The sequence below is a fragment of the Podarcis liolepis genome, assembly GCF_965112155.1.
Source record: "Podarcis liolepis genome assembly, chromosome: 16".
Lineage (NCBI taxonomy): Eukaryota > Metazoa > Chordata > Lepidosauria > Squamata > Lacertidae > Podarcis > Podarcis liolepis.
This window is the reverse complement of record NC_139567.1, coordinates 37,034,556-37,048,894: the sequence shown is the minus strand read 5'-3', so window position 1 is coordinate 37,048,894 and position 14,339 is coordinate 37,034,556. Positions and strand designations below refer to the sequence as shown.

At 42.5% G+C, this 14,339-nt stretch overlaps 2 protein-coding genes across 8 annotated transcripts in view; one reads left to right on the top strand and one right to left on the bottom strand.

Annotated features, from left to right (window-relative positions):
- The window catches only part of EVI2A (ecotropic viral integration site 2A), a 259,488-nt gene that overhangs the window by 97,105 nt on the left and 148,044 nt on the right, over nt 1–14,339 (top strand). Inside the window, exon 3 of one of the 5 annotated variants that reach the window (XR_014520046.1) lies at nt 998–1,028. The exons of the other annotated variants lie outside the window; for them this stretch is intronic. The gene's annotated coding sequence lies outside the window, so the exon portion shown is untranslated. Of the gene's footprint in view, nt 1–997; nt 1,029–14,339 lie in introns of those variants that run through there. 5 annotated transcript variants of the gene reach the window in all.
- The window catches only part of NF1 (neurofibromin 1), a 162,502-nt gene that overhangs the window by 144,028 nt on the left and 4,135 nt on the right, over nt 1–14,339 (bottom strand). For all 3 annotated transcript variants that reach the window (XM_083479515.1, XM_083479516.1, XM_083479517.1), the window contains exons 2-6: nt 10,145–10,288; nt 8,046–8,129; nt 5,731–5,921; nt 2,613–2,719; nt 346–413 (exon numbers count right to left, since the gene is read on the bottom strand). In XM_083479515.1, the coding sequence (XP_083335641.1) occupies nt 346–413; nt 2,613–2,719; nt 5,731–5,921; nt 8,046–8,129; nt 10,145–10,288 (594 nt within the window). The remainder of the gene's footprint in view (nt 1–345; nt 414–2,612; nt 2,720–5,730; nt 5,922–8,045; nt 8,130–10,144; nt 10,289–14,339) is intronic.

Here is a 14,339-nt window from a genome sequence, read left to right as displayed (position 1 = left end):
TATGCTTCTGAATACCAGTTGCTTAGGGAATAATACCAGGAGAAGACTATTATGTCCATGCCCTTCTTGTGGGCTTCTCTGAAGAGGTATTTGGATGGTTATTGCTGACAAAGAGGAAAACAGACTAGGAGAGTCCTTAGTGTGATCCAGCTGCGGGGATGCTCTTCTGAGAAACAAAAAGCGAAGGTTTTTCGATAGTTTTGCATGGCCTGGTTTTGGCTCTCTCCTTCCAGCAGAAAGAGTACTGGGTGTGCACTCCAGTACCACAAAAACCCACAACAACCTATGAGCAGACACCTACACTCTTGCAGCTTCTGAAGACTTACAAGCCAGGAGGAAACTTACCTTTTCAAGACTGTTGATAACTGCCAGTTGTGCTACTTTCTTGAGGGCTTTAAATTTAAAGGCCGTTTCTGTGAAAACAAGAAAAAAAAATCTACTTGTACAATGTGCAAGATGACAATAATGCTACGAAAACTGTCTGAGAATCACCTAAACAGCCACCCTAGTAGCAACTGCTGCATCATGGCCCATTATTTTTATACTTCCAATCAGGGTTCGGAATTAGCAGAGCACCGGGCACATTTTGCACCTAAAGATTCTCCATTTGCGAGCACCTCAAAAGGTCTAGGTACAATATTTTGCACCTGGCTGACACTCAAGGATTACTGAAATGTATGTGCTTAGAAGCCTTGAAGTATATGTTATGGATAGACAATAGGTTAAGGTGTTTAACAATAAAGAGTAACGTGTTTTGAAAACTGAAGTACGGTACAAATATTTTTATTGTACGCACCAAGTTAAACATCTATTAACAATTTCTGTTAAAATGTGATATTAACAATGTGTATTGTGTATTAGTTCATGCTTAACAAAAAAAAAGTGTTGCTGACCCCCTCCCCCCCCTCAAATGGCGACTAACACTGCTTCGAATCAGTATCTTGAACTACTGAAAGAAATTACAGTACAGTGGTACCTTGGGTTACATACGCTTCAGGTTACATATGCTTCAGGTTACAGACTCCGCTAACCCATAGTACCTCAGGTTATGAACTTTGCTTCAGGATGAGAACAGAAATCGTACTCCAGTGGTGCGGCGGCAGAGGGAGGCCCCATTATTTAAAGTGGTGCTTCAGGTTAAGAGCAGTTTCAGTTAAGAACGGACCTCTGGAACGAATTAAGTACGTAGCCAGAGGTACCACTGTACTTGACTATTCTTATGGAGACCATTGTGGTGGGGAGGGGTCAATGTTTGTACATTAAGATCTCCTAGATAGACTCCTTAACATCCCTCCAATATCTGAAATGTATTTGAGTGGGGTTGTGGGGGGGGGGTTGTGATGGTGCCTCCGTTATGGAACCGGTATTGCTGCGAAACCCTCTCTCTTCCTCCCACTTGTAATGATGGCCTTCCATCTCTATGTGAAGATCGTGGGTGTTTTGTTTGTTCGTTTGCAAACATGAGGTCCTTGAAATCAGCTAGTTTTTAATTTCCTTAAACATGTGTTTTATCCGTTGTTTTATTCCTCTGTGTTTGAGATTTATTTTATTTTATTGATGTTTTAATTTGCTGCAAGCCACCTTGAGCACAAAAAATGAAAAGGTGGGGTGGAAAAAAAGTAATAAACTTTAATAACAAAAGCAGCAGCCAGGAAACTTCTGAACTGCACCTCAGCCGGGAGTAGACTTCTTTTTCATCTCAGTCCAAGAATCTCCCCAACTCCAGCCAGCTGTTAACAGGAGAGTAATACTACTAACATATCTATCAACTTTCAAAAGTAAAAATCAGGGCCAAACTGACTGAAAAAGTAAAAACTGAAATCATGAGGAGCCAGGAGGTGGCAAAAGAGAGAGAGAATGCATATTTTACTGGAATCATGGCACTTGCCTTTGTGCCATATTCTTGATGCATCCTCAAAACCACTACCTACCCAGCACAGACAAATTTGCAGGTATCATAGTTACCTGCAAATTTTCTCCCTCATGTGCAAGCAGCAGCTATAGGGAGGCTAGCAAAGATTATTTGTAAACCACTTTTAGGTTTCTGCAAACCACTTAGAGGTTTTCTTACAAATCAAGTGGCATATGAATTCTGTCAAATAAAAATAAAACAAACAAATAATAGAAAAGCAATACAGAAATAGATTACAACAAACATCCCCACCCCCAGGTAATAGAAACTAAAAACTGTGTGACCTGAAGGAAGGCAGAAGCCAGGGTGACTAAAGCAAAGGTGATAGTACCAACAGCTGCTGAAACAGGCCTGAGAATATTTCGCACCATTTGTTTGTGTTAATATTTTAATTGTAAATTGCCTTGGTGCTTTGGCACAGCTCATATTTCAACAAACCACAAACAACATCTACACAATGCTTATGCACAGGCAATTATTAGTCAAGCTAGATCAGTGTTTCCCAAACTTGGCCCTCCAGCTGTTTTTGGACTACAACTCCCATCATCCCTAGCTAACAGGACCAGTGGTCAGGGATGATGGGAACTGTAGTCCCAAAACAGCTGGAGGGCCAAGTTTGGCCATCACTGAGCTAGATCAATAGGAGGAACAGTAGCACCCTGTCCTTAAGGACATATACTTAGGAGCAAGACCCACTTACCTTGCAGTATACGCTTTAGTTTAGCACAGTCGACACTGATGTACTGTAAGAGTTCAATGTCATGAACATCAGCATTGTCTTCAGAGCACACAGTCAATTCCTGCAATCTGCAAAAAACAAGCAGCTTCTCAAAATGGATGGACTTTTGACATAATGAAGGGAGAGGGGACAATGTGAAATGATAATGCACTCAGGTGTTTAGGACAACCAGAATTGGTCAAATGCACAAAGGCGACACAGCCATGCTTTGGATTTTAAAGATTCAGAACTTGCCAACACTTCCTTTTCATTCAATTTCCACACTGACCATTAATTTTATTTCCTTAGCTGTGTGATAGGATTTATAGTTTACCTGAGAGCAGAGTTCTCAGAGCGGCCCACAAGAAATAAAACCATGTTAAAAGTACGGGGATTCCACAGAACTATTTTGATTTTTTCCCCCCTTTTGACATTGACATGGTCAGGTTAAGACCATATCACCTCGGATATTGCATGATGTGAGGAAGGTGCTGCCTACACACTTAAATCCAGATTCCTGTCGCCTCCCTTGCCCCCTTCTTAAGGTGCAGAAATCATGCAAGATAGGTCTCCACAGATAGGGTTTACATCTAACATTAAACATGTGGGAGCACATACCCACTCCCTCTTGGCCATGCATAAAAATCACCAGTGCATTAAGTGCCTGAAACAGGCTTTCATTTTATGAGGCCAGGGGACAAAAGCAGAATAGGCAAGTCTGTGCTAGCTAATCACCAAATCATGTTATTAATTTACCAAATTGTGTTACTAATTTTTTAATGCATGAGCCTGAGGGGCCACATGTCCATGTGCATTTGAAGTCCACCTCGATATGCTAGAGGACTTCACATAAGCATAGATCTGAGCTGAATGTGAAGTTATTCGCAGCTTCACAGCCCATTCTGTCAAAAAACAAACCAACCCCATGGCGCCTCACTGCCCTCCTTTGCCTTGACCCTAATGAATTCAATTAGCCATGAAGTCTTAAGTGCATCTCACAAATTCTTCTCCCACCCACACCACACACTTGGTGATTCAGCACTTTGGCCCACATGCAACTAATATCAAAATCATGTGTTGAACGCAAGCTGAGAAACTGCTTTGCTCGGTCTTAAATCTACAGATATGTGTGCGCGACATGATACGTAACTTCCAGCGCCAACCAGCAAGGGAGCTCTTCATTTCATCTATGTGGAGAAAGACTTAACTCTGGCATGACATGGGAATGTGCCAGGAATTCAAAAGCATGGGTCACAGGACCCACAACACTAAGCCTGCACCACTAAACACCCCGCCGCCGCCGCCCCAGCAAAATAACCCATGGGGACAAACAATGAATGGCCAAATGTTTAAATTAATTTCTGAGCAAGAACATCATTTGAAATGATTTCTCTCTTTCATGGTCCCCTCCCAGGTCCATGCAGCCAAGAACAGGAAATATGAGACCAAACAACACTCAGAAGTTAGTTCAAGGAGAGGTTTTTATTTAATTGTTTCTGACTATTCCCCATAAAGGAAATGCAGTGTCTCCCGTTCTGTATGCAACTACTCTCCATCAAGCCATTTAGCAAAAAAGAGAAAACCCACATCCTCCAGAGCTGGCTGCCAAGAACAACTCCTTGGAACAGAGGTTATGAAAAGGCCCTTAAAATTTAGTTGAGGTACCCTTTAACTGCAGGACTTTCTACCTGTTCACTAGATGCTGATGTTGCTCCTATGCTCTCCACTTCTGGATCCAAAATTCACATAGGGGAACACAGGAAGCTGCCTTATACCTTAAATGATTTGCCCAATTAGACCAGCATTGTCTCCTCTGAGCGGCAGCAGTTCTTGAGGGTCTTGAGCAGGAAAATTATCTTATGTCAGGGCTTGAACCATGCTACCACAGAGCTCTAATCTGTCCCCCTATGAAACATTACATCACTTGGGAAGATAGGAGAACTAATACCAGTGTACTGGAAGAAGCAAAGATCACCAGTGTTGAAGCAATGGTTCTTCAACATCAACTTCGTTGGACTGGTCATGTAGTGCGGATGCCTGATGATCATCTTCCAAAGCAACTACTCTATTCCAAACTTAAAAATGGAAAGCGTAATGCTGGTGGTCAACAAAAGAGGTTTAAAGACAGTCTCAAGGCAAATTTTTTAAAATGTTGTATAAACACCAACAACTGGGAAACACTGGCCCGCAAGCGCTCCAGTTGGAGAACAGCCTTTACCAAAGGTGTTATGGGCTTTGAAGACACTCGTGCTCAAGATGCAAGGGAGAAACGTGCTAAGAGGAAGGCACGGTTGACAAATCCACACCGTGATCAACTCCCATCCGGAAACCAAAGTCCCCACTGTGGAAGGACGTGTGGATCCAGAATTGGCCTCCACAGTCACTTACGGACTCATTGTTAAAACTGTGTTTATGGAAGACAATCTTACTCAGCTATGAGTGATCGCCAAAGAAAGAAGACGACTAATGAAATATCCATCTTCAGCTTGTTTGGTTTCCAATTCTTTAGGTCTGACTTGATGCAGAGCCTTCTAAATGAATCAAAATTACAGTGGTACCTCTCGGTACAAACTTAATTCGTTCCGTAGGTCCGTTCTTAACCTGAAACTGTTCTTAACTAGAGGCGTGCTTTCGCTAATGGGGCCTCTTGCTGCCGCTGTGCTGCCGGCACACGATTTCCTTTCTCATCCTGGGGCAAAGTTCTAAACTTGAGGTAACTCTTCCAGGTTAGCGGAGTTTGTAACCTGAAGCGTTTGTAACCTGAGGCATTTGTAACTTGAGGTACCACTGTATTAACATACACCTGCGTTCAGAGAGATGACCCAACAGCCCACAAGCAGAAGGAAGGTGTAGAAATAGACTATACTAGGTCAGAAGAGACTTGACACTCAGAAGCTCAATCAACCACACTGATTTTAACCTTCCTTGAGATGTATTGACATTTAGAGGCTGACTGGGGTCAGAAAAAATTGACAATATTTTAAATGGGGAGTGGCCGGGGAAACCCAGCCAGATGGGTGGGGTATAAATAATAAAATTATTATTTATTAAATGGGCCTTCCAGGAACGATGGGGAAAGTAGCATCTTTCACTCACTCACCTGGTGGAGATGCGGCTGAAGACGGCATTGAAATTGTTGCAGCTGAGAGAAAAGAGAACTCCAGAGGCAGAATTGCGAAGCTCTGCTGCGTGTTGATTCCCTTCGCGGTAGGTGTGGATAAAGTGACAGATCTCCGGCAACAACTGCTTGACCAGCATCGTCTCATCGAGCCTCATAGTGTCCTTTGGTTGCTAGGAGGACAGTTTGTAAGTGACTGCCTGCCTGAAGCATTTTCACAGTTCTCTTCCCCCATTGTTAGTAACCCAGGAAATCTGCTCCACTCCCAAGCTATCACAGTATTTTGTAAACAAGATGTGTGTGTTTGAACTCATGAGACACATCTCGCCAGGCTGTGGGAAAATGCTGCACATGAACCAGCCACATCTGTCACAATAACTTACAGCAGGGTGTTATAATGACCCTTGAGGAGCCCTTAATGTGGCTGGGGAAAAGGTTGCTGCTATCCTTTTGTTATGTCCCTGCAGAAGCAGCTCTCTATCCTTTTCCTTGGCCGCCTTTCTCCTCTTGAACCTGCCTGTGTCTCAAAATCTGCATCAGAAACCCTTTTCCGCCTATCAGCAATTAACGGTGGGGAGCAACCAGGAAAAGGGTCTTTTCAGTGGTAGCACCCCTATATCTTAGTTGAGATGCCAAGCTAAAGACTTTTAAAGTTATTTTAGCTCCATAGTTTAACGTTTTCTATCGATTTTAACTGTACTTTGTTATTGTTTAGTGGTTTTATTTTTTTCCCCTGTCGTAAAACTATGCAATTTTAAATAGATGTCCTGCAGCTCCATCTTGCCCATCACACCTTGCTGTGAGCAAGGACCCTTCTTCAGATGGAGGCACAGGCAAGTGGCCTGAACGGTCCTTAACAAGTACCTCTGCAACAGTCATAGCCATTGACCCAGACAGCCTCTGCAGGCCAGCAGAGGCTATAGAGGGGGGCAGTGGGAAGGAGGGCACACGAGACCGATCCACTACCTGAGGCAAAGGGATCACCTTGCCTAATGGGTGAGCCTTGTGCACGATCCAGAGAAGGGGAGTTGCATGCTCGATCCAATGCTCTGCTGCTCAGAGAAGGATAGGAACATGCTACGGGTCTCATGACGACATTTATAGATTGTCTGCAAGTATGTTTACACAGGTGTCAAATGACAAGCCATGAACTATTCCGTCTGCAATGGCTTGGAAAGCGATCTTTTAAAACCAGTATGGGGAATCACAAGCAGCTTACAGCTGATCACATTACAGTAAGCTTGGAACTGTGTGAAGGAAACCCTCAGGAATAAACAAAGACTCTTAGATTTCACCAGAGCCCAAGTTTGGCTTTACAGCTTTGCAGAAAGGGCTAAACCACTAACTGCATTCCCAAGGTTGCAAAAGAGGGAAAAAGCAGAGAGACTCCAGGAACAAAGTAAAGTGAAAATAGGATCACTTTTCTGGAAACCTCAGTACTGCATTCCCACTGGAAGTTTAGACAAAGTTAACTAATGTAAACTAGGAAGCACCTGCAAAAGTCATCTTTAGCAGCCAGAGAGTAAGCTCAATTTATCTGTGTACAAAACTAAGCCAAACTGAAAGAAAACCACAGGAGAGCTCAGGTGGACTTATGTTTTAAAAAATTAACTTTTAAAGTGGAAAAAGTCTTATCTCTTTGCACTGGCTGAGCCACAAGTAAACACAAAAAGTTCCTTCTTTTTTCTTTTTCGTATATCAAGCTGCATCAAACCCTTTTTTGATGCAATATTTAGAGCCAAAGATACCAAAATCTTTAAGTTTGCTTTTCAAGTCCAATATTATTTTCCTTTCCAGAATTAGTCACATTAAAAAAAGCACATGCATACAGGAATTAGTTACAAAGAAAGTTGCATCCATTTCCTGATGCATTCAGCAAAAAGGCAAACAAATATCAGCAATCAGCTGCAGACTTGGCTCTCTACCCTGCAAATTGCTGCCACAAAAATGCTATTAGCCCACTTGTCTACATTTTCTAGACAGTTGCTTGTAGCACTGCAACAGTTTGAAACTGTCCGTTTACAAAAAATCCCTGATTGCCTGGAAGTCACTTCTATATTATTTTTATTAAATTCATTTGGTATGTAGATCCACACGTAAAGAAGTTAAAACACACCATAGTTCAAGTGCATTTGGAGGCAACCTCTCAAGCATAACAGGGGAGTGACTTTCTACAAATCTGACATATTATCATCAAGAACATGACTATTTCAGAAGACAGACATTTCACACATCTTCACAGTTAGATTGTCTATGTAGAATTTGCAAAGGCAACTAATGTTAAGCAGGCTACTCACCCCAGCAAGACATTTTTCCAGTGTATCCAATATAATCAGCTGAGAAAGATACAAATTCTTTTCAGCAGCTTCTCCAAATATTCTCTGGGGTGGGGGAGGTAGAACACAGGAAACCAATTAAGTTCTCATTACAAAAATGGATTTGCTTCCCATCATCCCACACAGTGGGTGGTATTCAGCTAAGTAGACCCACTGAAATTAACTTAGTCATGGCCATTGAATTCAGTGGGTCTACTCTGAGTAAAACTTAGCTGAAAACCACCCAACAGGTTGCATTCAATGTTAGTCCTACTCAGAGTAGACCCGTTTAAATTAATGTGCATGACTAACGTTGGCCTATAAATTTCAGGGGGCCTACTCTGAGAATAAATTAGCTGGATGCAATCCAATGCTTCCCAGATGAGCATCAGGAGACCAGTAAATTATTTTGTTTCTTGAGAACTTCAGCAAGATCTGGAGCCCTTGAGGTTAATTTATTCAATCAAGACATTTCTATACCACCCATCAACCAAGGTCGCTGGACAGTTGCAAACTTAGAATCAGAAAATACAACCCCAAAATTGACAAATAGTATTTGTACTCAGACAGCGACCATTTTGTGTGTGTCCAATTGATGTGTGGCCACTGACACGTGGGTGATTTTGGACCCGGAAGAGGGCAGAATGTGGGGGACAGGGTCACATGCAGGGGCGAGGAACAGACCCCAACCCAAAATGGTCACTACCTGTACTAGAATATAAAAATCTGCACCAAGTCGGCAAATATAATTGACAAAAAAATCAGGAGAGATGTGATTAGCAAAAAATATTGTAGGCGGGGGGCAAGACAATCCTCCCTGGGGAGGACACTGCATAACCAGGATGCCAGGACCAGAAAGGCCTTATCCACTGTGCTACCACTTCTCCTCATTGGGTGGGGGGAAGGTGGAGAGCTACATTTGGGGAAGGCACAGAAATCAAACAGGGCTTCACAGCTTAAACACAGGTCTTCTCTATACCTTCCTCATTCCCTTTGCTCTCCTGACCCAGTCATGTTCTCTGTAAAACCATCCTAAAGCACATGAAACCCCTATGTATACAGGTTTTATTCCAAACACAGGATTCAGATTACCTTGGGAACAGAACTTGGACTTTGGGGTATGCAAACCAGTCAAACCCACAACATTCAGAAGAGAGATAAAACGAGGAGGCATCCGTTCCCTAGTGCAACATCTAGCCCTCCAGATGTTGCTGAACTACATTTCCTATCAGCCCCAGCAAGCATGGTCTACGCCAGAGAGCATCTATAATGATCCCTGCTTTTCAGTTAAAATTAAAGGGCATATCCCTCAGGACTAGACAGTGGGTGGGTGGCAGGGAGGTTGAATGATGTTAAAACTTTGAGCTAACTCCCAACAGATACAAGACTGAACATGGAAAGGTGAATGGCATCCTATTATTCAGGCCTCACCATGTTCACTAAACCCCTTAATGTGTGCCATAGCTTGCCCCTTCACACAGACAATAGCAAACAAAGGCCGTGCTTGGCTTTTTACGCCAACCCAAAAGCCACTGCAATCTGCAACTGAATCAGGATGTCTCTAATTAACCACAATTTCCTGTTTTGTCCATACTGGAAACTATGGTCACCAGTTTCAGAATTACCTAAAATAATCAATTTAAGACCATGGTCCAAAAACCTGGTTTGTTCCAAATGTAATGGGAATGCATGGCTAGTTAGAGGCTTCCTGTTTTAACCACAGCTCATGCAAAGGGTTCCCATGTCTGTGCAGATCTTGGCTTCATAAGCTGCAATTGTCCAAACTGGGCCAATATCATTTGTCCTGGTTACACATAAGATAGGACTTATCTAGCTTGATCTTGTTTTAAAGAAGCTTGCTATTTCGAACAAGGGAGAGGAGCATTTTTAATCAAAAGCACTGGATATAGGAAATCAATATATCAGTGTGTTTACCAAGTACCAACGGAACCACTGGCATCCAATATCCACTGGTAACTGGGCAAGAAAACACACATATTCCTTTCCCAACCTAAGGTTCCTTCATTTCATGCTTTCCCCACCTAAAATAAGCCTATTAAGGGCAAGAGGATAGCACTTACCATATTGTTAACATTTTTTAATATATTGGTGAGGCCACTGATGACCAAGGAAAACTTGTACTTTGAAATATTGATGAGACATTCCTTGTTATGTTCCGTGCTGACTTTGGTGTGGGTATTCTGTTGACTAGCTTTGATTGGTAGCTGCAGGTGAGGAGGAGAAAGAAAAACAGTAAGCATTCACTTAGAAGAAAACTTCCAGAGCTCCAGTGTGTTACACTGAAGGCTTTTTCCTTTAACTTTTCATGCAAGAGCTCTTTGGGTATGCCAAAAACCAACATGGTGGCAGTTTCCAGCTCTTCCCCACCACCCCCATTTAAACAAGCATGGGAAGTGTATGTGAATGTTCATGTTCAGATACAACACTAAACCATGAATGAGCCTAAATTTCTCCTGGGCTTGCATGGTCTCTCACTTTCCTCTCCTCCTACCGCAGTCAGTAGCAGGAGGAGATGCTTAGAAGCTTTTACTTTTGCTTTAACTAAAAGATCCAAATTTGCCTTCTTGAGAGGATGAGAGGGAACAAATCAGAGGGGAGGTCAGGCTCATTCACATAGTGCTAGATCACAATTTAATGTTGCATCTGAACAAAGCCACTGAATTTCCCAGTCTTAAAATATTTACAAGTATTCAATGAAACAGTTCTCCAGTAAAAAAAATTGACTGCATTTAAAGCACATGGACAGTGCAATCCTATGCATTTCTACTGAGCCACCCTGAGTTCAATGGGACGTATGCCAAATTAAGTGTGTATAACAGGTGTGGAGGAGTTTTGGCCCTCCAGATGTTGCTGAGCTCCATCTCCTATCAGCCTCAGTAAGCATGGTCCATGCCCAGGCATGATGAGAGTTGTAGTTCAGCAACATCTCAATGGCCAAAGGTTCCCCCCACTGACAGTATAAGATTGCAGTCTAAGGCTGCGTACACTCTATACCTTTAAAGCACATTTGAAGCAGTTTCCCCCTCAAAGAATTATGGGCACTGTAGTTTGCTAAGAGTTGCTGGGAATCGTAACTGTGTGAGGGCAAACTACAATGCCCAGAACTCTTGGGGGGGGGACACGTTGCTTTAAAAGTATAGTGTGTATGCATGCAGCCTAAGTGTGCTTTACTGTTCAATTACTTCTAGTTATTGGAAAGAACTTCTGACATATTTATACAGCATGTACAATTAAAGCATGGCCTTCTAAAATAAGTTGTGTTTACCACCAGGCACCTTAATTTTAACCTTCCATAGCAAAAGCACCATGAGCTTCTGTGAATGGGACAAGTCCCAGCCATGTGAGATTGTCCACAACACATGTGTTCAACTTTCTCAGACCCTAGGTGCACTCTGAACCCCACCCACCCTGAAAAAAACAAACTGTGCTCTTCCTTCCTTCCTTTCACCATCCATGCCTATCTTTCTCCTCCCCTCCACCCTGAGAACAATTTGAAAGAACATGAAACAGTTCTTCTGGGGAAGCTAATCAGATTTGATCCTGACAGTTGCCTGGATGGGAGACCACCTGGGAACCATAGCTAAGCTGCTCTGAGTTCACCACAGGAACTCGTTTTAGTAATTTATGCTATAAACTCGTTGAATAAAGCAATTCATTTTCTCCCCGCTTCCTGCCTACTTATGACTTGGGGGAGGGGGGAGGAGACCAAAGAAAACGAAAATGGTGGCAGTGCTGATGCGACCCACCTTGCTAGGTTCCAAGACCACAGCCAATACAAACAGAGCTGAGTCCAAGATGGAGCTGGAAAGGAACAGCTGGGAGCCTTAAAATGCGCTCCCCGTTATTCCTTAGCAAATGGGGCTTGCCTTCGCCACCAGTCTGGAACTGGCTTGTTTCCAACCAGCAAGCATAGTTCGCATTAACCACAGTTTGTTGGATCAGATGACATTATAAACAAAAATGGAAGCGAAAGTCTCTGAGCTCCTCCTCATGGTTGCGCCAGAGGAGATGCGGGGGTAGAGGAGCGCATGAACCCAAGGCTTGCTGTGGATCACTTCCGTCATGCTATACCATGGTCCAAATGCAGCTGCTGTGGCCTGAGATATCACATACAGGAACTATTGTCAGATGCACTTCATCATTGAAATCAGAATCAAAGAGTAACTTTGAGTTGCATTTCACTACCTGTCTTTTGTAACCTACTGCAGAGGTATTGGGCAAAATGTGTTTCAACCAATGTTTAGCTTCTCTCTGAACTGTATCAGTTAAAACTCAAAAGTTCGGAAGTCCCAGCAGCAGCGCAGATAAGACTTGAAATGACTCCACAAATCCAAGATATTAATCCTGCTCCGTGAACACTAGACACTTTGTTTTAAGCTGCATCCATAAATTCTTCAAAAGGTCACAGACCAATCATTTCCCTCATGCGTCATTTACCAGTCAGTTGGTCTCAATTGTTGAACAAAACCTTGCAGAAAACCCCACTTTGAGGAAGTTTTACTTTTGATCAAAGCCAACAGCTTTTTGATGGAAGCAGCACACAACAGACACAAAGTGCACTTAGAAAAAAAAAAGTATTTCACACAAAGTGGGGATGGTTAATCAGCAAAAACGTACTGAAATTGTTTTCGTTTGCTTTCTATTAAAACCTCTGAACACTGGAGACGTCCAGCTGAATGGCTGTGAAGAACCACTTCCTTTATCAGCATCTACTATTATCACCAGCTGCAAACTTAGTAGTGCACTGGATAAGCTTCAGCCACTCTTAATGTACTCCTCTGCTAGAATTTAATTCCCACAGCTGCTCTTCCCTGACACATGAGCATACATGTGGGACTGAAATATATGGAGTTCTGTCTACTAGTCCACTTTCTCCACAAAGCCAGATAGACAGATCAGAATAAAAATGCTTCTCACCAGATTGCTAAGTCTCGGTCAGAGTAGTTCCCAAGGTTCGAGACCCATGAAAATTAGTTCACCTGTATATATTATGTAACTTTATACTATGCTTATTCTGACTTTTCTTGAGGAAACCTGTCACCAAGAAATGCTTATCTACTTACTTTTTTAAATGAAGGGGGGCATTTCTACAACTCTTCCTAGAAAGGGGGGGGTGTACACCCAAAATGTTAAAGAACTTCCAAAGAACCTGAAATTTATCTAGCCCCACAACACAATGGTTACTAAAATAGTCCCAAAGGATGCTTTTATATATCTCTTTAAAATGGAAGGGAGCAAAGAAGCGTAACCCACCCCCCAATACTCAAGCCACGGGCCAGCTTAAAGCTAAAATTTGGTGAGCACTTAGTCCCAGTTTCACTGATTTGACAATTCTGAATGTTGGATATTTGCATACCTAACTGGGAAAACACGAGGGCATAAACTAAAGTTTACCTCGCAAGAAGAGCCAGTGTGTAAGGCACATATGAGATGGAATGCCAGGATCTGAAAATTCCATTACCTCTTCACCAGATTTTTATTTTGGAAAGCAGAGAGGTGGCTCCCAGGAACCATAACCTAAACTTGCATAATGCACACTTCATTTCAGATTATATATGACAATGGTTTGTTTATGTGTGTGTTTTTAGAAAGCTGCAACTCAAGACTACTTCCCAGATGATCAACCTACTAAGCAGCTATGAAGGCACAATCAAGGACTGTTGCCAATTTCTGCCTGTTTATCAGTACTGTACCTCTCTCTCCTATATGATCACGTTTGTCAGGAACACAACAGGGCCTTTACAGCAGCGACCCCTCACCTTTTCAACTCCCTCTCCCTGGAGATATGTTTGTGAGGGGCTCCCTCCTCTGAAGATTTCTTTTTTAGCCCACCTTTGGTTAGGGTTCTGGTGCAATTTAAAACTTGCTTTTATATTTTTAAATATAATTTCTATATTGTCCTTCATCCGAGGATCACAGGGCACCTTATAATAGAAATACACACCAAACAAAAACAATGCATCTCACAATAATCTGGTGGTGCAGTCTAGCTAAAAACATGACATATGCCAATGAAAAGGGGGGGGGAGCCTAATTTTATAAGTTTGATCAAAAGAGATCATCTCCTTCTGTCCACAGCAATAGCCCAGAAAGTCCCATTTAAAAAGCAACTGAATTTACTTCCAAGAAAGCAATGTAGGATGAAGTGCAAGATCCTACTAGGACAGTAATTTCCAGCAACTTCTCTTTGCAAGGGAAATCACATCTTTTGTAGATCACTTTGAGAGCTTTGGCTGAAGAGTAGCTAGTTAATGC